Below are 27,030 nucleotides of genomic sequence, written 5' to 3'. Positions count from 1 at the left end.
TTGAAATTCAAGTGTTTAAATAGCTAATGTGTGGGCATAGATCCTAGCGGATGAGTCTATATGTGTTTGAGAGAGAAAGGGAGTGTGAGAAAATGGCTAGTTTTGTGCGTTACTCTGGAATGTTTTGTTTTTCTGGTTGGGAGGACGAAAGGTTACACCATTTTCTCTGACTCCAGCTCCTCTGAGCCCACAAGAGACAGCCCTCTGAATTCCTATATTTCTCTCTCTCACACACACACAGTGTTAGCCAGATGTGTTTGTGAGTCACAGTGTCAGATCCACCGTGTTAACACTCTCACCCAGCTCTCTTTAGCACAGGTCAGTAGTCTGAGGTCACTTCCTGCGTTAGCTGAACAAGCATATGTGTGAGAATAAGTTGAACCATGTGTTTCATAGTATGATGGTCACCTCTGTACCTAGTTTCCTGTGTTTGGCATGGTGGATTATATATAGAAATAGAATGTTGATTACCACAAAAAAGTCATTTCTATTTGTCTCTTCTTTTCTTTAGTCATAAAGCCACAAGATGTAAACAGTAATCATGTTAAAATGATTTCAGTTTTGAAAAAAAAAATACTTACTTACATTTTCTGTGTCACTTTATATCCTGTTTTACAACTTTGTTTTAATGTATTGCTTTAGTCCCTAAAAATAAAAATAAAAATATTATTTGAACACCTTTATAGCTCAAATAATACACAAGTTTTAACAGAAAGATTTATGTTAGAATTATAAGCTTCACATTTCGCCTTTTAAATCCTCATATTAAAAATCCTACCTAAATGTAAGTGCCTCACTGTAACCTCTATTTTATATTTTAAGAAAATGAGGGATGAGTTTTATTTTATTTTATTTAGCGTCAATCAGCATTAAATGCTTTATTGAGCTTAACTTGTATTGAACCCAGAATATTCCTTTAATTCTACAATATCGGCTCAAAGACTGAATCCACATTAAACTGCACTGGATTGTACAGGATAGAAAAGATTAATGTGCTCCTCCACACCTCCTCTATGCTCCCGTGGGCTGTACTGTCTGTCTGTACATCTGCTTTAGTGCTCCACTAAGAGATGAGACTCACGGGGTCCTCATCTGTGAACAAAGCACTTTTGTTGCGTCTGTTTGTCTATTTTATACTTTAATTATGTGTTTTGTGTCGTTTAAAGTGCTGATCACTCTATATACGCCATTGCTTTAATGTGTCATTTCATTGATTGAATGCGAATACCGTTTCTTCTGTTGTTTTATCATGACAGCCTGTCTTGGATATTAACCAATAGGGCCTGAACAGAATGAAGAAGGAAAGCGGCCTGCTGTCTCTCTGGATATTGCACTGTCTGGCCAACATACAGATACACGATGGAGGCTGCGCTCATAGATGCAGGAAATTACTCTGTGTATAGGTGTGAGTTTGTTTGGCGTTCAAGGCTGAAAAAAGGAGATTAAAGGAAGAAAGGCAGGGCATAGAGTCTGAGAGAGAGAGAGAACCAGAGATATCTGTCTGCAGTATCAGGTCTGTTTCTTTGTGCTGCTTCAGGGACTGGGAGTCTCTTATCATCATTTTCAATCATGTCTGGCTAATTAAGGAACCCATTTGCTTGAAATAAGTCATTGGAGTTAAAGCGGCTGCTCTCTGCAGTTCTCTTGTTTATTGACAGACTTACACGGATGCTCCTTCTGTCTTCATACCACAGACAAAACCGCAAATCTTTCACTTCCATGGGTTTGTTAGAGCACCCCTCTAAACACACACCCACACACACATACAGTCAAGAGAATGAGTGCAGTGAGCAGTAGTGGCAATAGAGGGCGCTGTTGAGTTATCTTTGGCTTATGGCCTGTTTGTGAATGCACAGCTCCAGTTTAATTTGTTAGGTGATATTCTCATTACCGCGTTTAACAAACTGCTAACTCATCCCACACCACCTGGAGGGAGAGTTGTGCTTACATTTCTAAACAATCAGACTTGGAAGTCTTGGCAGTAAATGAAAATGAAAAGGCGACATGAGCAAGAAAGCCACCATTGCTGCGTCTGAAATCGAATACTTTCTTACTATATAGTATGAGAAAAACAAAACGCCAAAAGAGTAGCATGTAAATGAATTCATAAAACAGTAGCCAAAAAGTACCTGGATGACCAACTACTTCCACTGGGATTATGAAGTGCGCATTCACTGGACACTTTACTGTCCCATAAGGCCATGGGAGAGGATTTATGAATGGCAGTGAAGCAATGCAACTAATGCTAGCAGGTCAGGTGATAGTAACAACATGGCGGGTGTGGTTCGTCTGAATGTCATTGATACTACCCAAATTCATATTATATAAAATATACTTTTTTAACAGTAGGTAAGTATTCAAAGTAAGTTCATGAATCTGCAAATGCATTCAGATGTTTCACCTTGAAGTAGTTTCTCATTATCAGTTTTAACTAGCTGTGTTTGATTTGTCTTACCGCTAAATAGCACTGAATTTCATTCATGAAATGGAGAGATCTGATCAGGGTGTGCTGCTGTGTATCGTCTCGTATGTAAAAACAACCTGACAGTAGCCTTAGGGCAGTTGCAATGCATTATGGGACTTATTTAGGGCAGTAAGTGATTGACAGGCAGTTGTCATGGTTATATGACATCTCATGTTTTGATAATGGATGCTTCAGAAGGAGTTTATTTACAGTGCTGTTACAGTTACACTCTGTCTGTCTCTCTCTCTCTCTCTGTCTGATGTAGAACCATGAAAAGGAGACGGCTCTGCACTGTGCGGCTCAGTACGGTCACTCCGAGGTGGTCCGTGTTTTGCTGCAGGAGCTGACGGACCCCAGCATGAGGAACAGTCGAGGAGAAACGGCGCTGGACCTGGCCGCCCTGTACGGCCGCCTGCAGGTGGTCTGCATGTTGCTGACCGCCCACCCCAACCTCATGAGCTGCAATACACGCAAGCACACACCTCTACATCTGGCTGCACGAAATGGCCATCACGCCACCGTTCGAGTGCTGCTGGAGGCTGACATGGACGTTAACACACAGGTCAGTGTGTATAGGCAGAATATCTTCTTCCTCTAGAACTCCACACACTTTACACACATCTTTTTTGCTCTAGATCTCAGTTGTTATGCTCAGTCGTGAGAGAGAGAGAGAGAGAGAGAGAGAGAGAGAGAGAGAGAGAGAGAGAGAGAGAGTGTGTGTGAATGGTTTAAGGGCTGAAATGGATGAATAATTAATCTAGCTGTGAGAGTAAGTGAAACACAGTAGAAGAACACTCTGTTCTCAGTCCAGGGTTTCCTCAGGCTACCCTGGTGTGTGTTTACTTTGTTATACTTTAGGGACAAATTTTGTACCAAGAAGAGATATATATCGTACAAACCTTCCCTTTGGGAACATTTTGGGAAGTCTGGGGATGTCCTCAACTGAAAAACAAAAATCAAAACAAAAATAGTTTGTAACTAAAATATAAATGGGAAAATAAATGAAAAATGACTTGTGAGGACGTCTGAATGTTAGGATTAGGCATAGAGAATAGTAAATGTTGTTAGTATGAAAAAATTATTCTGTGTATGAGAGGTCCTTACTAAAGGGGTCATATGACGTTTCTAAAAAGAACATTATTTTGTGTATTTGGTATAATGCAATGTGTTTATGATGTTTATGTTTTTATGAAGTTTAAATTATTTTCCATATAATGTACATTATTGTTTCTCCTCTATGCCCCGCCTTTCTGAAACGAGTCGAGTTTTACAAAGCTCATCATTCTGAAAAGCAAGGTGTATGCTGATTGGCCAGCTATCCAGTGCGTTGTGAAAGTGGGTGATGGAAAGGTACTCCCCTTAACATACTGTCATGCCATGTTCCTGGCGCATGAGACAGAAACGATAAAACCCATTATAAATGAGGAATTTGTTGCATCCAGTGGGGACATAATTACTGATTATAATGGCTTATACTGTGTTTTTACGTGTTGTGTTGCGTATTGTGCTGCCTAAACATAAAACCATATCTGCATTTGTGATCGGAGAAACGACAAACAATAAATATGAAAACGTACTTACAGGCTGGCAACAGTGAGAATAAAAGTTACGCCTTCTTTCTTTGCGTGAATGTTTGGGCGGCATTATGCAAATCTTCCCACATCGTGACGTAGACATGTGGGGCATGTTAGAACGAGCCATTTTAGGAAGGTGTGGTTGACTTTTAACTTTTATAAAGAATATCTCTTTGGATTTGAGGCTTTAGTCTTTGCAACTTTACAGATCTTCTTTATGCACCAAGAGCTTGTAACACTCCAAAGAGAAAGGAAAAATTGAAATCGCATCATATGACCCCTTTAATGTAAGTTTTGTGTCTGGTTTCTTGTTATATGGGATGTGGTTGTCAAACTAAAATGCTGTTTTGTGTGAAAATGCATTTTTAGATGAGTTCTCATGTGACTAAATGTAAGGGCCTGCATTAACACGGTTTGAGCATGTGTGCGTTAGTGGGTCATGCTTAATTTGAATACAAGAAAAATGTCAAAAACAGAGTGGAAAAGTGCAAGGTTTTCAAAATTAATTAATAGAATATAATATATAGGTAAAAACTGTTCAATTTGGCTCGCCGGTTGAATGTAATTGGTGTTGCCTGATATCAAGAGATGTAATCCCCCAATCAGAGCATTACATTAGTGCAATATGGAAATATATGCTGAAATATAAGTGATTTTATTATTTTTCATGTGCAGCCATGTGCAAATACTCTGTCTCTACTCTGGAAAAAAGCGATGACTTTCTGAAAACACCAGAAAGCTTGCATTTTTGCGATCTCCGGTTTGATATTCCATTCACAGAGAAGTGCATTAAATCTAGTCTGTGTTCATTCACAGGCCCGGGAGAGAGAGAGAGTGTGTGTATATATGAATTACCTCCATCTGTGCCACCATGTTTCACTATTAACAGTGAAACTGTGAGTTTAATTACATTCAAAACAGTGATGTTATCAACACATTGCTAAGAAATATAATGTAGCTCTTAAGTGGTGAAGCTATTTTATTAATACAAATTGTGGGGCAGCATTGTGCTTCACTGAAGACAGCATGTTACTTTAGAACACATCATATTTAAATAATTTTGTTTCTTGAATGTAGATAGTGTTTTAATTTGTGTAATGATAACCTACCAGCAAAAATAAAGGGGTCCTATTATGCCCTTGATTTGGTTTTAGTGGTGTATTAGAATAGGGTTTCATGTTTGATTGTTCCTAAATTTTTTATTTTTTTTTTAACATAGAATTACATAAAATACAAGAAGCAAAATTCTGAATTTTGCACCTGGTGGATGTGTATCCGATGGTCACATGAAACCTATACCATTGCCTGTATTGTTATACAGAGTTACAATAATGGAAGCCCTACATAATGCAATGATTTCTTTTAGTCTGCTGCTTTTTACACTCAACAATCCCATTAGACATTGAAGTAGGGAATAATCTTAGTATGAAAGCCGTTATATTAGTGAGAATCCTAACTAATATAGCTTCAAAGCTTTGAATGTTTATTTGTTAGTATGGAATGTGTTTGTCTTATGTGTCAGGCTATAAAGCCATTTGTATGGTAACTGTCTTTTTTAGCATTGTGTGTGTGTGTGTGTGTGTGTGTGTGTGTGTGTGTGTGTGTGTGTATAATGCTGTGTGTATATGTGTGTGTGTGTGTGTGTGGGTGTGTGTGTGTGTGTGTGTGTGGTGTGTGTGTGTGTGTGTGTGTGTGTGTGTGTGATGGAACGCTGGAGGATTGTCTGCGTTTGAATGGTTCTGTGTGTGAGAGAGAATGATCAGAGGAAGCTTTGATCTCAGAAAGCATGGATTCCCCCTCCTCTGTCTCTAGGAGAGATACAGTATTATTTGAACACACACATATTTTAAACGTTTATAGTTACAGTGCGACAAAGTGCCCTAACCAGATCCTCTCCAATTGGTCTGTCCACTGTGAATGAGAACAAATTTGTTGATTTATATTTAATATAAAGTTAAGCTGAATTTTGCACCAATGAAATAAAAGACAGAATTTATTCCCAAGAATATGGTATGGAATGTCGGATCACATGAAAGACACTCTGTCAATGCTTAACTTACAAGAACATTCAGCTACAGTAGAACAGCAAGAAAAAGAGATGAAGGCAATCTGCTCTCCGCTTCTCAATTCCTGGAAGCTCAGTGAGAGTGAATCGATTTCCTCCTCCTGGTGACATCAATAGCTAATCGCCATGGGAAACTCGACAGGAAGTGGTCCTCATCCAGAGGAGGGGGTCCCACTTCCCGTCCCGTTGTGGGCGCACTCGCTGCTCATCCTAAACTGTATAGAACTCTGAGTTAAACATATCAGGAGAACAGTGCTCTCTGCAATCTTCACCTTGTTCATTTGGAGTCTTTTTAGTCAGTTTGGACCATTCAGTGATCTGGACTGGAGTTTAACCTCAGGGTGAAGGATGAATACCTTACCTGCAACTATGTTTGGTCTTAGAGAGTGTAAGTAATCACAGAGGATATGAGATCTCGTTGTGCATGTGTGTCTTATAAAAGTTGAAGGTATAACTTTATGTAAGCTTTACTTTTGTATCCTTAGATTCTCTGTATTTAGGGTTGAGAGTACATATGTTAAAAAGAAAATTGTACCTTAAGTACCCTCAAACATGACCTTTAAGCTTTAACTTAAGGTACTAATATTGTCCCACATGGGTTAAAATGGCCCAAAAATGTTCCTTAAGGTACAGTCTTTCCACATTGTTTTTCTGACAGTGTACCAGCACTGACTACGCATTTTTCTTATTGCATAACTTCATGTAGGTGTTTGCCTCAATTTTTTGTTTTCGACTTCTCTCTAATAACTGTCAGGCTTGCGGAGTATTCACAGGATGCATTCATTTGTTAAAGAACATTATGATAAGCTGCATCTGAACTGAACAGAAATGTTGAAATTTTTTTTATCCTCTTAAGGCCACATGTACAGAACAAGTTCTTGCGTATAAACACATGATGTGCAGGGTTATTTATTTGGAAATTAAACAGGTTTTAAGATACATTTTTAAAAATTCAAACTTCTTTTAACATAAAGGCATAGTTCACCCAAAAATGAATGTTAGCTGTTAATTTACTCACCCTGAGGCCAGATGCAGGTGACTTTTTTTCTTCAGTAGAGCAAGATTTCTAGTTGAAACAGTCAGTTGAAAATGTAGGCAAGAACATACATGAAAAGTCCTGAATGATAACCTTTTGGAATGTTATGAATTGAGATATTGTGAGTCTGTGCAGTAAGTTTGTGATTGTTTACTTAATTTTTTTTATTTAATACACAGCCTGGGTAAATGGTCACCTACATCTTGGATGGGCTGAGGGTGAGTAAATTATGGGTAAATTTTCATTTTGATGTTGGATGTGCTTTTGGTGAGTGAATTTTTGGGATAGTTTTTATTTTTGGTGATTCTGCTAAGACACAAGGAATTTTTTGAATGAGTGTTTATCTAGCACGTTTACATGAAAAAACAAAGGCAAAACTAAACGCGAAGCGCAACACTGTCTTTGAAATTCAGTTTTTGAATTTTTAAAATTAAATTCTTTAAATAATTTCCATTAAAATCCATTACATTTGCCCTAAATCATTGTTGACGTATACATAATGATTGTTTTTTCAAACTTCAAGCTCAAAAATTTAACAGGACTGTTTGGTGTAGACATATGTTGATCAATGAGAACTTGTTGAATGTTCCATTTCAGAAATGTGCTGTGTTCTCACTTGAATTCAAAATTATTATAATTTTTTTTTGTTTTGTTTTAAATTGGATTTGAATTTATTATTGCAAAACATTTTTCTAGAGTCTAAGCACCCACAGTTCCATTGGTGATAAATATAGATGCTATACAGTAGCCAAAGACGTTCGTTCAGAATCAGAAAGATAAAGGAAGAAATTCAGTGTGTAGATTTACTTAAAAAGCACAAACTGAATGTAAGAACGCCTGGTAATGTTACATAGACATAAACTCAGCACTCTTTGGAGAGTCTCTGTTGTCCAGGAGCCAGATTAATGCTGTGGTACCACTGCCAGACAAAAACAGTGTTTCAAACTTTTGAGGTAGTTTTGGCTCTCCCAGACTACCTTGCAGAAGGTAAGTGCTATTTTTGCAGCAATATGATATGTGCGGGATTAAGTATCACAGTAGTAAGTCCCTGTAGAGCTTGTTTAATGTGTATTGCATCATCACACAGATCCAGTAGTTCAGGGAGAAGAGCAAGGCGCTGTACTCATGCCTCTGGACTAATGAAGGCCGATGGGGGCCGATTTGATTGGGTATCGTGTGCGGTCTCCCGGTGGCCTATTAAAATGACCACGCTCAACTGTGCAAGAAGCTCTCTCGTGATCTGTCTTGACTGCCGAACAGTCTAATTTTCCTGTTTCTTTCCCTCTTTCAAGCAGCCTTCAGTCAGCCTCATAAATTCACAGCGCTTTTGCCGTTAATTGTAGTACACTGAATAAATGTTTCCAGAGCTAAATTGGGTGTAGTTAAGTACTTCACAGTGAGCGTGATATAAAATACCCTGCCAGTCGCCCCAGTAGACAGCTGATAGACTGCGAGGGCTGCAGTAGTAAAGATGCCATGGTGTATAACTGCCATTTACTTCTTTATGTGAGGCATTAAGCTTAAAATATTGACTTATAATCATTGTCTCTCTAGACAGAGAAAGGGAGTGCTCTCCACGAAGCCGCTCTCTTCGGAAAGATGGATGTAGTTCAGCTACTGCTTGACTCAGGTATGTCTTTCAGAAGTGCACGTGTGTGTGGGGTTAGGATGAGGATGTTGTAGGGCCATGGTTTGTTTAAACTACTTGTGTGACCTGTGACCTAACAGCTTCCCTGTCAGTTCCAGCTGTGGAACAGGAATTGGAGATTGGGGAGCTTCCTGTCATAGGGAAAGGGCAGTGTGATTGTTCTGCCATGGTTTTATTGTTATGGAAAGTTTTATTCTGGGAAAAATGTTTATTTTTTGTGTTTTTTCATGTTTTTGAGGGTTTGTGGGAAGGTGACGGCCCTGATTATTCTATTATATAATTTCTAATTATATAAAGAATTAAAAAAAAAAGTTTTTATTTTTATGCATTTTTTGTTTGTATTAATAAATAAAATATTATAGAACAAAGTGGAATATTAATTCAATTCAGAACATTCAATATAGTTTTTTTTATCTATAATTTTGAGTATTTTTATTTTTGCACATTTAAAGTCTGTTTGGTTTTATTCATTCTTTTGTTTGTTTTTAACAATAAATCTAAATAAATTAGAAATTTTCAGATAAAGTGTTTTGTGTCAATTTAGGCAGATGTGATGGTTAGTTTTGTGGTGTTGCATGATCAGAAATAAAATATTTTAAACATATTATAATATATTATAAATGTAAACGTAATTATTATACAAAATATACAACATGCAAATTGAAAACATTTATGTATAATTAAAGATAATCTAAAAATGAAAATCAAAAACTTTTTTCCTCAGGGATTGATGCTAACATCAGAGATTGCCAAGGAAGAACTGCTCTAGACATTCTAAGAGAACATCCGTCTCAGAAATCACAACAAATTGCTTCTCTCATACAAGGTAAAGTATTTCCCAGACACGCACACATTTCAACTTTTTTTTTTTTTAAAGCCAATAAAGCCCTTAAAACACACACAAGCACACTCACACACACGTGCCCAAGCTGATGACGGAGCGTGTTCTTGGTGAAAATCAAAAGGCGGATGCTTGCAGATTGATAAAATTTGTTTCAGGAAGTTTGTGTTAGATTGAGAACAATGGACGTTTAATGTATATGAGAAATCCATGTTCCCTCACATTTCTCAAAAGAAAAAACAACTACAAATACTTAGAATACTGTGCCTTCTTGATGAGGTTTACGTGATTTAGGAATTATTACATGTTTATTACATTGTTATACACATATTATAACAACATTGGGCCATTTTCAGCATTATAACATCTAGATGATTCTAAAGTTTGTTTGTCTTCCTTCATGTACTGATTCAACTAAACTCATTCTTTCCAGCAGAGTTTATCACACAGCACAGAAGATGTTGGCTGTTTGAATCCAATGTTCCATCTCTGCTTTCAAAAACACACCCTCATAAAAGAATATGATGTGGTTATCTGGTTTTGAAATTAAATTCAGTTTAGCTCTCTTGTTGTTTCCATTCACTTTATGCCCAGGGTTATAGATTTCTTAGGGTTGTGAAATGCAGCCTTGAGAGCTGAAGTAGTGCTTGAAAATGTTTCTTTTTGACACATGTGAAGTTTAAATCACCCTTCATCCTACAGGACTGAGGCAACATTACAGTTCTCTTCCTTGCTTCTGTGTGGTCAGTGAACCAGAATCCCCAGCGTGAAAGGAATTTCAGACTCAAGCTTGCTGTGGTTTTATAATCTACAGTCTTTGACGGGACTCAGAAACCATTGTTTACAAGTTTACCATGTGGCTTGTGCAGCCTATAGTATTTTAGAGCTGCTGTACAATTACAGACGCCACATTTTGGTTTTCACCAACTTAAAGTGCTTTTCTTTAACCCTGTGTAAAACCTGACATGTGAAATAATGTGAAGGACTGTGACATGTGAAAAAAATCTATATATATACTTTTTAAATTGAAAAACAAAAACAACAACAAAGTTTGCATATGTGTTTTTTGTTGAGTATCATATTTGATACATCTGCCTTTCATGGTACGTTAAGTATATAATAAGAGAACATGAAGGTTACACTTATGGAGTGGAAAAAAACAACAACTCTAAAATATTCTAAAATATGAGAAAAAATATGCAGTTTGGTAGAGTTGCTAATATTTATATTGCCAAAAAGTAATTCTGATAGCTTTGAATGTAAAGAAATTAGATCTTTTTAACGGTATAGCAGACTACTTACATAAATGTATTTAAATATTAATAAATATCAGTTGTGACTATGTCAGTTACCACTCTATATCTCCCAATAATATGCCTTCGTAAGATGATACTTATAATGCAGTGCAATACACTGATGATTAAGAAAAGTACAAGCAAAAGCTCCTCAATAGTGTGATGTATCATATTTGATACTCACATTTTAACATGATTTTTCGGGCACACTTTATTTTAAGGTCCACTACTCACCATTAACAAACCATTAACTCTTAATTTGCTGTTTATTAATAGTAAACTAGTTGCTCAGTTTAGGTATTGGGTAGAATTACGAATGTAGAATATGGTCATGCAGAATATGTGCTTTATAAATACTAATAAACAGCCAATATGTTAATAATAGACATGCTAAAAAGCAACTAGTTAATAGTGATAACTGGTCCCTATACTAAAGTGTTATCGATTTTTCTAAAAACGATGTGTAGATAATCAAATAATCCAGCAAGTGTCTTTATTGAAATATTACTAACAGCATAAAAGTTATTCTGATGTTTACTTTTTAAAAATCAAGATTTGTGTACCACAATCTGAAGGAGACATTTTTAGAATGATGCGAAAATGCCTTTTAATTGCTGAAGAAGTATAAACCATTAATCAGATGAAAAGAGGCATGCAATAGATGGTTTTTCATCGAAGTTTGATCTGAAGTTAAGAAATCAGTGGTCTTAGAAATTAGCTTTTCAAATATGATGCATCTCCGATTTATTTGTATGGTTGTTTGTTGGTGTTCTGTAAATAATTTATCTATATCTCTCTAGATTATATGATGTCGGATTGTGACAAAGGGAATTTTCATGAAGATTTTGCCCGTCAGCGTCCAATACCAACACCACGCACATCAATACCCTCACCTGTGCCCTCCCCGTCTCTACGGCATAAAAGTATGTATGTGGGATATATTTGCATGAAAATTAAGTTCTTAATGCATTCAAATATAATCATCACAGAATAATTGCATTTAATAAATACAAATATGCTATTTTAACACCTAAATGTAATTGTTCATTTAAAAAAGTAAGCATGCTCATACTCTCAAAGAGAAAGACTGCTGCTATGTGTTTCATGTATTTTAGTGTGCAGTATGACACCTAGTGGTCAAGTGATAGTATTACAGCACATTGTCTGCTGCTTTGTCTTACTCTGGCAAAGGTTTTATTGTTTAATCCAGTGTTTGCACGCATAAATCACTTAATCCATTCATCATCAGGTTCTTAATTTAAAAATAAAGCGCATTTTGCTACGTTTATTCATAACAGGAAAACAAACAGTGACATAAAAGACTATATGTTTTGATTAGTGCGTTCATTATCAAGAAAGTGCAGTCAGCAGCGCTCCTAGTGGTCAGATGTTGCAGTGCAGCCCATTCTCATGTGGTCCCTTTGTGGTCTGGATATGGCTGGATGTGTGTCTTTTATTCCATCTGGGGCAGCATTTTGGTAATGATCACAGGTGAATCTGAGAGTGTGCCAGCCACAAAATGACTGTTAGTACACATCAGTACACTGAGCCCATGCCAGGAAACAAGCATTTGTCCCACATCAAATACTGAAAAACAGACAAAAGAGTATAATAATAAATAAAACGAATATTGTGATGAATGCTACGTAATAAGCATTTATTTAAAAGCTCTTAATAGAGAATTTTGATGTGCTTTTGGTATAATGATATAGTCTGTAGTTACATCAAACTTCAGTTTTAATATTGTGCTAGTTTGACTTGCATAATTGTATGGAGATATGATATATATATATATATATATATATATATATATATATATATATATATATATATATATATATATGTGTGTGTGTGTGTGTGTGTGTGTGTGTGTGTGTTTTATAAAATATAAAAACTGTACATGATTATAAAAATAAGTGTAAAATGTATCATTTAAATTTAGTAATTAAGAAAAAATATATAGAATAAGACTAAATGAAGATCACATCAAGTCTTTCATACTGCAGCAGGCTGTCCATTAATAAGAAAGAGAACTTTTCTTTCCTTTTTTTCAGCTCTTCTTCTCTGTTTTACCATAAACTCATTATTCTTTCATTCAAATTCATAGCTTGCTCTCTCTCTCCCTTTGTAGATGACGCAGTAACGGGGGAGTTGTCCAAGTTGCTGAATGAAATAAAGATCTGCCGTGATAAGGATTGCTCCTTTGAGGAGCTGTGTCAGACCATCTCTTCTCACTCTCAGTCCATGGAGAGCTTCGGCAGTGGGCGGCTGTCTGACGAGGAACGAAACGGCACACTCACTCGAATAAACAAGGTGTGCATTAAGAAGCAAATACAGTACAGCAAAGGCTGATTTTGAACAGTTTTTATGCAGTTAAAGCAATGTTTTATCAGATTATGCCCCATATCAAAAATGTTTCTGTTCTCCAAGAAAATGAAATTAATGACATCAAACGATTGGCATCAAGAGGTTCTAATGAGCTTTGAGTAATGATGAGTATTTTACTGTTGATGCACTGTGGCCAGCAGAGGGCAGAGTTAAACACTGGTATCCCTTCAGTTTATATAATCTCATAAATACATATTTATAGCACTAAAACATCCCCCGATTTAATCACTGACGTTATGTGACACCAAAAGAAACAAATTTTTGATCACATTGCTGGCTTAGGGAGAGAATTTAACCTTATGTAATGGATAGAATGCATTAGAATAGTGTGTAACGAAGTGGTCGTTTGCTGAAGGTGTCATGGTTTAGCTGTCACAGTGACCACTGGATCACAGTTTACTCTGCTGCGTTTGTTTGATCAATACAATTAAATGTGGAGTGTGGTCAATCTATCAAAGTCTGCAGAGCCCAGGTAAACAAGCAAAGACACGCACGCACACAAACACTCTTCTGAGCCATCGCGGTCGATTCTAGTCACCTGTCAAAAACCCCTAAGACTTGACTGAAGGGGTTGGAGTTGTTTGTAAAGTCTATAAAAGGGTTCTGGCAACAATTACTGGCTATATATTTTGCCTGCCAGTCACAAAACAGTTTTTTTTTATTATCTAATTAATAATGACATTTTTTATGCAGATGTCTGAGGAATTATTTAGATAGTTTTCCCTTATATTTGCAGCAAACGATCATTGTTTTACATAATAGTTTCATAAATTAAATACACATTGTATTTGTATGTGATACTCATATATGGTCATACTGTATATTTCAGTTTTTGTGGCTCAACACTAGGAATGTGTTTCTACATTGAGTTCTGGAGCTACAAAAAAAGAAATAACTAAGTTTTCAGCAAAAGAATCAGACAGAATGGGTCATTGAGAGTCAGACTATTATTGGCACATATTTAAACCATGAATCACGTTGCGATCCCTCTAAAAAGTCACAGAAAAACTGTCCAAAAGTCACAGACAAGCAAAGCAAGTGTTCATGTTGGATTGTAGAGTGAAACAGACACTTTTCAGATGTCCTGTTAAAATAAGTTCACTCTTGTACAGTACAGTTCCTATGTACTTAAATAAGGAACATCCAGAACAGTTTGTCTAGGTTGTTTTCATATTTAAATTAAATTAAGGGGGAAAAAAATGTAAACAAAATCGTTCATTCACCATAGTGAAGCCTGTTCTCCATTGACATCCAAAAAAAAAAAGCTGTGCACCTGGTCTTCTTCCCTGCCTACAGCAGCTTTCTGGTTGCTGTGCTAATCTACGAGGCTTGCCTTAAAGCATGAAATTGGTGATTGGCCATTAAAACTGTAAGCGTTAAGTTTTCTCGTATTTGTTTTTGTTGGAGTTGTAAGTCTCCTTCCATTTATACAGTCTGTAACTTATCTTAAGTTTGTGTTATGATGGCATGAGCTGAGATCTGTGTCTGTACTTCAGTCTGTGTGTACTACTCTTGACTGTATGTAACTGTATTTCTCTCTCCACCCGGCTGTAGCGGCCCACTCCTCCGTTGCGCCCGGCGATGGAAGAGGAGGAAAAGAGTTGCGGCCCATCAGGCCTGTGGGAGGCGCTCACTCCCTGCAACGGCTGCAGAAACCTGGGCTTTTCTCAGGTACACACACACTCACACTTCCCATCCTTATAATGCAGCTATGGACCCCTTAGTGGATAAAGAATTTGTAAATATTGTAGATATTCAATTGTAAAAAAAAAAAAAAAAAAAAAAAACATTTTAATACAGAAACCAGTCAATTAATATATAAAACTAATTTATTTATAATATTTTATATTAAAATAATTTAATATTTTTTTTAATTGTTTATTTAGCAATATAAGTATTGTTTAGTTTATTTTTGTTTATTTGATATATTTGTATACTTTGTGATTCATTCCTAATTTCTTTTTATTTTTAGTAGGGGTTTTTTTCTGCATTTTATTCAATTTCTGTATTTTCTATTCATAAAGTACACAAAATAACCAAGTAAATCTTATAATAATGGTACTAATTATTATAATTAAAATATTATAATATAAGAATATATTTTTAAAGTAATAAATCTAAATAAATTCTTATAACAACTTTACTACATATTTGTCCATTTATTTATCTATATGAATAGATTTGTATATTTTGTAATACATTTATACATATAAATATTTTCTATGCATAAATTACACAAAATAACCAAGTAAATATTATAATAATTATACTAATTATTATTAGAATTATAATATTATAATATATTATAATATAAAAATGTATATTTTAAAGTAATAAATATAAACAAATTCTTATAATAACTTTATTACATATTGGTCCATTTATTTATCTTTTTTTGTAGTTTTTTAAAATATTTTTGAATATTTATACACATGCATATGTGTGTGTGTGTGTGTGTGTGTGTGTAGTGCTTTCACAATTTTATGTTAATAGGGTATGCATACTTTTGCAAGGCTCTACATAAATATATAGAATGCAAACTTCATTTCAGTATTTGTTTTCTATTAATTTAAAAATATTTTACAACTGTTACAACAAGTGTATTGAAATTACACTAATTAATTTATTGGTTAATGCAATACTCTTCCTATTATTTCACTCATCAAAGCTTTTTAACTTGTTTATTTTAATATTTATGTTCATTCTCACAGCCAAATTCAAGATAAAACAGGTACATTCGTTGAATGAAGTTATCATGTTGCTATGGAAACTTTAGCCAACTAACTGCAAAGGTCTTCAAAGACTTCCTGGGCATCTAGAAAAAAAACATATCATTTTATCTTTAATTCTGATTGTGGATGGAAAGATAGATAAGCAAATGTTAATGGTTGGATTGAAGGTTTGGCTTTCATAATGCCAGGATGAGCAAGAGGGATTCCCGTCCCTCAGACAGGAAGTCTAATTATCCCGCAGGAAGTGTAATCATGTCACACGCTGATCCGCCCACCTGCGCCATGTGAGGAGACCTCCCGCTACCATGGAAACAGGCATAGGCTGGGGGAGGGGAGACTCCAGCTCCAGGAAGAGTTGGGGTTCCTTGGACTGCGAGTCATTCTTCTGCACCCACAAACCAATCCTGAACTCGGTCACTGGCTCTCCTCCGCAGGGAGAGAGATGCACGCAGATTCCGAGGGGTTCTCGTAGTTGCTAGGAGACACAGAATTCATAAAGTGCAAGGCGTGGGATATCCACCCACTTCCCAATTGACAGATCTGAGTCTCCATCAAAACAGGTGCGTCACAGCACTGCGCAATAACATCCAGAGAAAACATCCAGAGATAGAGGGAGACTGGCTGTCTGCCTCTGCTTTCTCATTCAAGCTGTTCTCCAGCATTCCTCTGCCTCCCCTTTTTATTTTTCTATCCATTCAAGTTTTGAACCATTCGTCTTTTCCTGTTATATCATGTATTTGCGTTTGTAAAATTGGGGCCTGTGTTTGTTTGTTTTATCAGTTTGTACTGTTTTTTTTCTGCCTCTATTCCCAATGCTGCAGTCAGCAAACGTGCTTTTAATGTTTAACGCTGAAAACGTCTTGTGATCAGATCAGAGTAAGCGCTCCCATCAGTAGCATCTGCTTTGCAGCGGTTTTCTCTGCAGATGAAATTACTGTTTACAAACAAACACTCTGCGGTGACACTTCTGGATTGTTTTGGGAACCCGGAAAAGAGCTGTTTTAGGTTTGGACTACAATATAATTGAATTGTAAATGAATGAAAATGCTTCACAATACAATATATACAACTATATGTGCTATGCAGGGATTGAAATGAACTTTTTCACTCACCAGCCAATTTAGCTACTAAATTTTTTAGTTACCGGCCATTCGAAACTTCTATTAGCCAAAAATAAATAAATAAATGAATAAACCAACAGCTTAAGGCTGTTTACACTGGATGTGACAAAGCAACCATTGCAAATTATTTTGTGTCAGTACTAAGGGTGTGCGATATTGACAAAAAAATTATATCTCAATATTTTCAAATTTTAGCTATATAGATAATTAGACAATATTTTGCTGAGTGTGTTATTGTGCTGATATCTTAAGGAAAACCGTGGACAGCTGACTCCTAAAGTTTTTGATATATTTCATATTCTGTGTGGTCAGTTCACAGCAGTTACTAAACAAATGAAATCAGTATCAACAAAATTAATCTTTGCAGAAGTTGTATATGAAGTGGCATTTACAATATGTTAATGCAGCTTAGAGGGACATGGAATGCTTTAACCTGCAGTTACAAATAAATAAATAATGTTTTGATATTTTAAACATGAAATGTTGAATACTGATATTTGAAATTATTTAATAAATGAAAAGATACTTTAAATGTACAATTAAAAACGTCAGTAGGTGGCAGCAAGTCACTGATAAAGGGGTCATATGACGTTGCTAAAAAGAACATTATTTTATATATTTGGTGTAATGAAATGTATTTATGTGGTTTAAGGTTAAAAAAAACACATTTTCCACATAATATACATTATTGTTGCTCCTCTATGCCCCGCCTTTCTGAAACGTGTCGATTTTTACAAAGTTCATCATTCTGAAAAGCGAGGTGTGCTCTGATTGGCCAGCTATCCAGTGCATTGTGATTGGCTGAATACCTCAAGCATGTGACGGAAATGTTACGCCCCTTAACTTACTGTGATGCCGGGTGTCCCGGCACGACAATACAAAAACAATAAGACGCATTATAAACGAGGCTTTTGTTGCATCCAGTGGGGACATAATTACTGATTATAATGACTTGTACTGTCTTTTTTCCTGTTGCGTTGCGTATCGCACTGTGTAAACATAAAACCATGTCTGCATTTGTGATCGGAGAAATGACAAAGCAAAAAGCTCTACTCTACACTTCTCAAAACTCACGTTTGAATCATCAGTGGCAAATTCTTTAAATATGTAATTGACTTACAGGTTGTGAGTCAGAGGCGCCAGACTGTCCTTGCAAAGTTGGAATTGCCTGACTTTATAGAAACTTTATAGTCCTCATCCTCCATAAAATGCGCAGCACACATCTGAATATTTGGGTTGAATTGTTCTGGAACAGTGTTGTAAATACAACTTAACCACTGATTTCTAGTTGTGTCCTCTTTTGGAAGACCAAACAAAGTAGTTTTGCTTTTTCACAACATGGTGCCGGCGGCAACAGCAAGAATAAAAGTTACACCTTCTTTCTTTGCATGAACATTTGTGCGGCGTTATGCAAATCTTCCCACATCGTGACGTAGACGTGGGGGGATGTTAGAACGAGCCGTTTAGGAGGGCCTGGTTGACTCTTAACTTTTATAAAGAATATCTCTTTGGATTTGAGACTTTGCAACTTTAAAGGTCTTTTTTATGCACCAAGAGCTTGTAACACTCCAAAGAGAAAGGAAAAATTGAAATCGCATCATATGATTGAACCGAATCATTTAAACGGTTAATTCATTCAGGAATGAAACACCGTCAAGTTGCACAGAGATGCAAAGCAGTGCTGTGGCTGTGTTTGGAATGATTTTTGTTGTTAAAATAGCGCAAAAACAGCTGATGTGGTGCCTAAAACATAAGTCTCTTGATATTTAACTTATTGTTTATTGAACTGTTGTATAAAATCAATATCACATTTTTTTTAAAAAACTGCACTCTTCGTGTGATATTGATTAACTATTTGAAATGATATTAATATATAAATTTTCTGCCCTCTTATTTTGAATTATGTGATCATTCTTAATGCATATTTATACGTAGACTGAATCAGGCAGTGAAAGAATGCACTCTAAATGCGTAGTCGCTTATGCGTGCACTCTATACAGTCGTGGCCAAAAGTTTTGAGAATTACATAAATATTAGTTTTCAAAAAGTTTGCTGCTAAACTGCTTTTAGATCTTTGTTTCAGTTGTTTCTGTGATGTACTGAAATATAATTACAAGCACTTCATACGTTTTGACATTTATGCAAAGAGTCAGTATTTGCAGTGTTGGCCCTTCTTTTCAGGACCTCTGCAATTCCGACTGGGTCATGCTCTCAATCAACTTTGGGCCAAATCCTGACTGATAGCAACCCATTCTTTCATAATAACTTCTTGGAGTTTGTCAGAATTAGTGGGTTTTTGTTTGTCCACCCGCCTCTTGAGAATTGACCACAAGTTCTCAATGGGATTAAGATCTGGGGAGTTTCCAGGCCATGGACCCAAAATTTCAACATTCTGGTCCCCGAGCCACTTAGTTATCACTTTGCCTTATGGCACGGTGCTCCATCGTGCTGGAAAATGCATTGTTCTTCACCAAACTGTTGTTGGGGTGTTGGAAGAAGTTGCTCTTGGAGGGTGTTTTGGTACCATTCTTTATTCATGGCTTTGTTTTTTGGGCAGAATTGTGAGTGAGCCCACTCCCTTGGATGAGAAAGCAACCCCACACATGAATGGTGTCAGGATGCTTAAACTGTTGGCATGACACAGGACTGATGGTAGCACTCACCTTTTCTTCTCCGGACAAGCCTTTTGTCCAGATGCCCAAACAATCGGAAGGGGCTTCATCGGAGAATATGGACTTTTGCCCCAGTCCTCAGCAGTCCATTCACTATACTTTCTGCAGAAGATCAATCTGTCCCTGATGTTTTTTTTGGAGAGAAGTGGCTTCTTTGCTTGCCCCTTCTTGAACCCAGGCCATCTTCCAAAAGTTCTTCGCCTCACTGGGCTGCAGATGCGCTCACCACCTACCTGCTGCCATTCCTGAGCAAGCTCTGCACTGGTGGCACTCTGGATCCCGCAGCTGAATCCTCTTTAGGGAGACGATCCGGTGCTTGCTAGACTTTCTTGGACGCCCTGAAGCTTCTTTACAAGAATTGAACCTCTTTCCTTGAAGAGTTCTTGATGAACCTCATAAATTGTTGATTTAGGTGCAATCTTAGAATAATATCCTTGCCTGTGAAGCCATTTTTTATGCAACGCAATGATGGCTGCACGCGTTTCTTTGGACGGTCACCATGGTTAACAATGGAAGAACAATGATTTCAAGCATCACCTCCTTTTAACATGTCAAGTCTGCCATTCTAACCCAATCAGCCTGACATAATGATCTCCAGCCTTGTGCTCGTCAACCTTCTCACCTGAGTGTTAACAAGATGATTACTGAAATGATCTCAGCAGGTCATTTAATGAACAGCAATGAAATGCAGTGGAAAGGTTTTTTTGGGATTAAGTTTAATTTTCATGGCAAAGAAGGACTATGCAATTCATCTGATCACTCTTCATAACATTCTGGAGTATATGCAAATTGCTATTATAAAAACTTCAGCAGCAACTTTTACAATTTTCAATATTTATGTAATTCTCAAAACTTTTGGCCACGACTGTAGGTGTGTTTTTGTTTTTTGCTTAGTAGTTTTTTCAGCAACACTTTAGTATAGGGATCAATTCTCACTTTTGGTTAGTTGTTTTATATTGTGCATATTATTAATTTGTTGGCTTTTTTTTAGTTATTATATAGTAAATGGAGTATTTTGCATAAAAATTCAGCTTTTCCATTACATTTTACATTTTAATTAATTAATTACATTTTACCACATATTACAATAGAAAACAGCTATTTTAAACTTTAATAATAATCACAATATTACTGTATTATTGATCAGATAAATCAGCCTTGGTGAGCAAAAGAACCTTCTTTTAAAAACATTAAAATATTTATCAGCCACAAACTTTTGAACAGTAATGCATATAATATGCTATAAACACAGATCAGTAAAACCATACCAAAGGATCTGGAATTCCGGTTGCTTGTTATCCTGATCATTTAATTTATTGTTGTCCTCAGTTTGCATAAAACATCTCTATTACTCCTAAATTACTGCATTTCATTGCTTTTACAGGAGTAATTTCATTGGTCTTGTCCAGCTCAATGATTTTGTGCTCTTACAAAAGCCACTAATTACTGTGTGGCTAATTAAGAGCTCCGGGAAGTGAATTTTTTTTCATGCGTATTGTCCGTTTTAATTGAACAGAATGGCTTTATATGTGTGTGTGAGTTTGTATTAGAGTAAACTTATGTCCCTGGCTCTGACTGCCCAGTGTGATTTAGGAGCCGAGACGAGCCACCGCTCACTGTGTTTAATAGATCACTCTGAAAACAGTGCTGGAATAAGAATCCTAAACGACTGCTTGTATTTTATGAGCCGTTTAGAGCCAAATGCAGGAGATGGAGTGAGGACGGGTTACACTGCATATAAATACACAGCCTTCATAAAGCTGGATTCAACATAAATGCCTTATTAATGGATGAGTTATACAAATGTAAAGTTGCTGTAAGAGTGATTTGAGTAATAAAAGTTATTTACCACCAAGTGAATGCTTTTGTTTGTGAGTTGTGCTCTTGAAACCAATTTAGTGTGTGGCATTAAAATTGTATGAACGACCACCATGATTACTTCCGCTATTCTTGGTGAGCTTTGATGTCGTCTCTGAATCTCCATCGTTGTTGAGAGCTTGGATTACTCACACGGGCACTGTGATAATATAAAGGAAAGCCATGACTGTAGTTATTCCAAAGCAGCGGGCTGCCTCGAGTGATTGCATTAAATGTTTCCTCCGTCATATTTGTTTTAATCTTCATCCTCCTCCTCCTCCTCTCCCACAGTGTGGCATAATCTCTTTTGTATATCCGTGACTCATGTTTAAAATCTCAGAACCCCAGCGGTGGCTTCATCTACCGAGAAGGTTTCCGCGCTTCCTCCTAGGTGCTGAGAGATAATTAGGGTAGCTGATGAATGTTAACTTCTCGCAGTCTGTGCAGGCTGTGCGTGATAAGATGATGACGGCTTGTCCCGCATAAGAAAGTTCTCATGAGGACTCAAAGCTCAGAATGCCTCCGGTCTCCCTACTGGCCCTTTGTGACTGTGTTTGGTTAACTAGAGGTTTTCCTACTTGTCTGGCTTAATAGTTTACTTTTAAAAGTTAAATGCCAGTTTTTTTTTTTTTTTTTTTTTTTGTTTTTTAGGAAAACAGAATGAAACTACTGATGACTCATCCTGCACTAAACTGAGTTTTGTCCATTTAGAGGCTCTGCAAAATGAGAATGCCTCATCTCTAGTTGTAGTGATTAGCAAGTGAGAAAACATTGTGTATTTTATTCATTTATTTTGTTGATCATTAATTTATCAATTTTGTTAGATTTAAGGCCACCTGTACGTCTTTTTATTTTATTGTATGTCTGTTAGCTTTTAATCCATCTCTTTGTTAGTTTAAAAATTAATTAAATTAATGTACCTAGGTCTCATTAGCCCAAACTTTTTTCCATTTAATGTCATAACTTCAGGACTCAGAACATTGTCTCTTGAAAAACAAAAACATAAGGAACAAAATAATGATTGGTCTTGCCATTTTATGGGTCTTGTGACAAATAGACTGGCTAATGTACAATGCTATAACACAATAGTCACAAATATAACTGTTTTTTTTTTTAGATTTATTTCTTAATGTGAAATGCTAAAAGGCAGTTAATATTCTCATCAGGCCAATCATCATTTACAGGTGCGGCAAAAGTTTAATTTTGGATCCTAGTTGTTAGCATTCACTGACTAAACAATCCTTCAAAACCAGTAGTCCTCTGAGTTTTTTGGCTTTGACCTGTGGATGCACCCTTATGTCTTTTCTCATCCCTATGGATTTGAGCTAATTTTCTCTTTCCTTCCTGTATTCTCTTTCCCCAACGCTCTGTGTTCTCTCCCTTTCTATCATCTCTTGCTCTGGTATATGTGACCCTGGAGCACAAAATCAGTCTTAAGTCGCTGGGGTATATTTGTAGCAATAGCCAAAAATACATTGTATGGGTCAAAATGATCTATTTTTCTTTTATGCCAAAAATCATTAGGATAAGATCATGTTCCATGAAGATATTTTGTAAATTTCCTACCATAAATATATAAAAACTTTATTTTTAATTAGTAATATGCATTGCTAATAACTTCATTTGGACAACTTTAAAGGTGATTTTCTCAATATTTAGATTTTTTAGCACACTCAGATTCCAGATTTTCAAATAGTTGTATCTCGGCCAAATATTGTCCGATCCTAATAAACCATACATCAATGGAAAGCTTATTTATTCAGCAATTTCAAAAAAATTGACACTTAAGACTGGTTTTGTGGTCTAGGGTCACATATATCAAGCAGAATGAGATTATTTTGGCTGGAAGTCTTTTAGTGAGAAAATGTCTCAAACAGGCTACTTTATCTTGCTGATGTTATTTATTTGTTCGGTTTATAATGAAGCCTCGCTGTGAAGCATATTGCAGCAAAATTGTGTAAGCCAGAGGCTCGACTTTATCAGTGAACTTTTGTGACTTCCTTCCCCCCACCGGTATCATCTCTGCATGCAAAGCCCTCCTCTAAAGCACATGACCAAACTTATCTTCCCTCTCTCGTTTTATATCAATCCCTCTATCTGTTCTGAGAAGGTCTCTGAGGGCCTTTTATGCTGTGGGGTCCTCCTCCAAAATATGCAGAGCTCAGATTAGAACAGCACAGGAAATGTCAGTGGCCATTCAGATCAGATACTGTATCAACTGAGAAACAGCAGTAACAGAACTCTGGATAAATGTGAAGAAAACCAAAGGGAATAAAGCGAAAAGAGCTGATTAAAGAAGAAAACGAGAAAGGGAGGAAGACAGGAGTTAAGCCGACTGTAAAGCCTGTCAGGCCCCAGTCACATGTGCGGCTGAAGATTGCGGACGTGACTGAGGGCCGTCCAGGCAGATTTCCTATTTGGATCCGAGTGCAGCAACTGCAGCCCTGCATCAGCACACTAATTACTGACCTGAACAGCTTCTGTTTGTTTTGCAGTCTTCCTTTTCAGAGAAAAAAATGAAGTTCCTGTCTCTGCTGTTAGAGAGAGGCAGAGAGAGAGAACAAGAGTTGTAGTGTCCTCGGACAGTCAGGCGCAGTGGGGTCATTTTGTTTGTACGCCGAAGGGTTGAAATTTTTACAGTGAAAACCGGATCCGTGAGAGATAAACAGGTACTGATCTATTTTATTGTATGTGTGAAGTCTATGCTTTGTGTGTGTATGAGCTTAATTATAACATCGTCTGTAGAGGAGGCCTAAATCTGACACAAACTTTACTGACAAATAGTATTATTGTTTTTAAATGAGTATGAACATAATTATAAAATTATATATTTAATTATAATTGTGTTATATATTTTATTTTATTAAGATTATTATATTGCTTATTGTTATTACCAGCATTCTTGTTAATTTTTCCAATTCTAAAAATGCTAAAAGTTGTCTTCCGTCATATTATTTCACCAGCAGTATAACTGGAGAATCGTCATCCATAACGTTGCTGTAGTTTTTTTCTCATTCTGTGTGGCCAATGGGTAGTTTCCTGTGTAAGCGTGTGCATGCTAGCGTACAACGCAGGAAACCAGTGATTCAAAGGCCATCCATTTCCCCTCCTTCCTACTCTCGAAGTATTTTCCCTCAGCGTATGCCCAACTCCTCTCTCCTGCCCCACCATTCTATTAAAATTGACACCCAAAAGTCCAAAAGTAAGTTCTTGTGAATGCAGCTTTGAACTCTCTCTGTCTTTCTCTCTTCCTCACCTCTCTAATATTCTGTCTGTTGATTTCTCTGTGTGGCTCTCTGGAGGGCTTCTGTTCTTCCTGACGAGCTTCTTTCAGTGTGCCTTCACAAATTAAGAGAGAGGGGAAAACCATCATTATAGGAGTTGGTAGAAGAGGAGAAATGCTCAGATAGTTTACATGGAAAGGGGCAATGGGAGATGAGATAAAGATCTGAAGGCACATTCCTAACCCTAAGTTTTAAACTTTAAGCATGTAACTTCTCACTTGTGGGTGGACTTTTTGACTTTGGCCTGTAATCAACCACCTAGCAACCACCCAGAATACCCTAACATAATGGAAGTGACCTTTCCAAGCGTCACTCAAAATTTCTTCAGAAAACATAGAAAAAACTAGTTGTAAAACTGTAACCACAGAGAACACACTGGCAACCACCCATAAAAATCACCATTTCGTTATAAAAATGACTTCTGCATAGGCAAACGCAACTCACAATCATCTAGCAATGCCCTAGTAACCACTTAGCAACAACCTTGTAAACACAATGAAGACATTTAAGACAACAACCACAAACACCCTATCAATGCCCTAGCAACTACCCAATCGAGCGTCATGGAGACAACCTTTGCATGGGCAAGCACCACGTACAATCACCTAACAACACCCTAGCGGTCATCCAGAAATTGCAAAATCCGGTTGATATTTTTGCACCCTGGCATTATGGAGATGACTTCTGCACAGGCACGTAACACTCACAGTCACCTAGCAACACGCTAGTAACTGCCACTCTAGGGCTACACCCTAATAACGCCCTAGTAATCACAATCAACACCATAACAACCACCAAGCAATGACTTAGCATCTACTTAAACAATCTAGCATCATGGAGGCAACTTGTATGGGCAGGCACCACTCACAATCACCTAGAAATGCTCTAGTAACCAGCCAGACCACTCGAGTAACCCCCTAGTAACCATAATAAACACCCTAGTAATTCCCTAGTAATTACAACCAGCATCATAGCAACCACCTAGCAACAAATGCCACTTACAATTACCTAGCAGTATCCTAATAACCAGCCGGACCACTCTAGTAACCACCTAAATATCATAATAAACACCCTAGTAACACCTTAGTAATGACAATCAACACCATAGTAACCACCTAGCAACTACTTAAACAATCTGGTATCATGGAGGCAACTTGCATGGGCAAACACAACTCACAGTCGCCTAGAAATGCTCTAGTAACAAGCCAGACCACTCCAGTAACCCCCTAGAAACCACAGTAAACACCCTAGTAACAACTTTCAACACCATAGTAACCACCAAGCAATGACCTACTCACAGCAATCTAGTGTCATGTAGGAAACTTGCATGGGCAAGCACCACTCACAATCGGCTAGAAATACACTAATAACCAGCCAGACCACTCTAGTAACCACCTACAAACCACAGTAGACACCCTAGTAATGCACCCTAAGTAATAACAATTAACACTATAACAAATATCTAGCAATGGGACCCTGGCAGCTGCCCACAACAATGTATGGTCTTGGAGGCGACTTTTGCACGGGCAAGCACCACTCCTGCTCACTGCTGTAAAACCCTGTTTTTGCACAACCCTTTGATTCACAAGTGGAAGCTAGTTAGCTTTGTGTTTATGAATATTCATACCCACACTAATACAAGCTGAACCACGTTTATATATGTTTGAAACCACCTGTGTCTGAGTGCAGGGCCTATATTAAGAAATATTAAGTGATTTTAAAACAATCTTCACATACACTATAAATTGTATATGCATAATCTATACAGATTAATCTTTATTCAAGCTACAAAAGTTAATCAGCGACTAGAGCTGTCGTGATTTCTCTTTTTCCTTTGTTCTTTGATTTACATCAATGACAGACATCAGCAGGTTTTACTTTTAAAGCAGTGCTGTCTCTTTAAAACCTGATGCACATGATGCGGATCTGACACATATCCTATTTTCTTCAAACTCTTTATGGTCATTTAAGACTTCATAACTCATTTAAGATTATGTTTACGAGTTAACTCGCCAAGATCACATATTTTGACATAATTGTGTGTGTTTTTGTC

General features: G+C 36.9%; 1 protein-coding gene across 6 annotated transcripts in view; it reads left to right on the top strand.

Annotated features, from left to right (window-relative positions):
* Positions 1-27,030, top strand: part of LOC109097362 (ankyrin repeat and sterile alpha motif domain-containing protein 1B) — a 167,829-nt gene that overhangs the window by 39,604 nt on the left and 101,195 nt on the right. For 5 of the 6 annotated variants that reach the window (XM_042722084.1, XM_042722083.1, XM_042722082.1 and 2 more), the window contains exons 4-9: positions 2,730-3,026; positions 8,694-8,769; positions 9,512-9,613; positions 11,724-11,846; positions 13,055-13,236; positions 14,866-14,982. In XM_042722084.1, coding sequence (XP_042578018.1) covers positions 2,730-3,026; positions 8,694-8,769; positions 9,512-9,613; positions 11,724-11,846; positions 13,055-13,236; positions 14,866-14,982 — 897 coding nt within the window. Of the gene's footprint in view, positions 1-2,729; positions 3,027-6,333; positions 6,492-8,693; positions 8,770-9,511; positions 9,614-11,723; positions 11,847-13,054; positions 13,237-14,865; positions 14,983-27,030 lie in introns of those variants that run through there. The other variant, XM_042722086.1, reaches the window with a different exon arrangement.

Source organism: Cyprinus carpio, chromosome B4 (assembly GCF_018340385.1).
Source record: "Cyprinus carpio isolate SPL01 chromosome B4, ASM1834038v1, whole genome shotgun sequence".
Lineage (NCBI taxonomy): Eukaryota > Metazoa > Chordata > Actinopteri > Cypriniformes > Cyprinidae > Cyprinus > Cyprinus carpio.
Note: the sequence above shows the minus strand (reverse complement) of the source record. Positions and strands in the feature narration are given on the sequence as shown.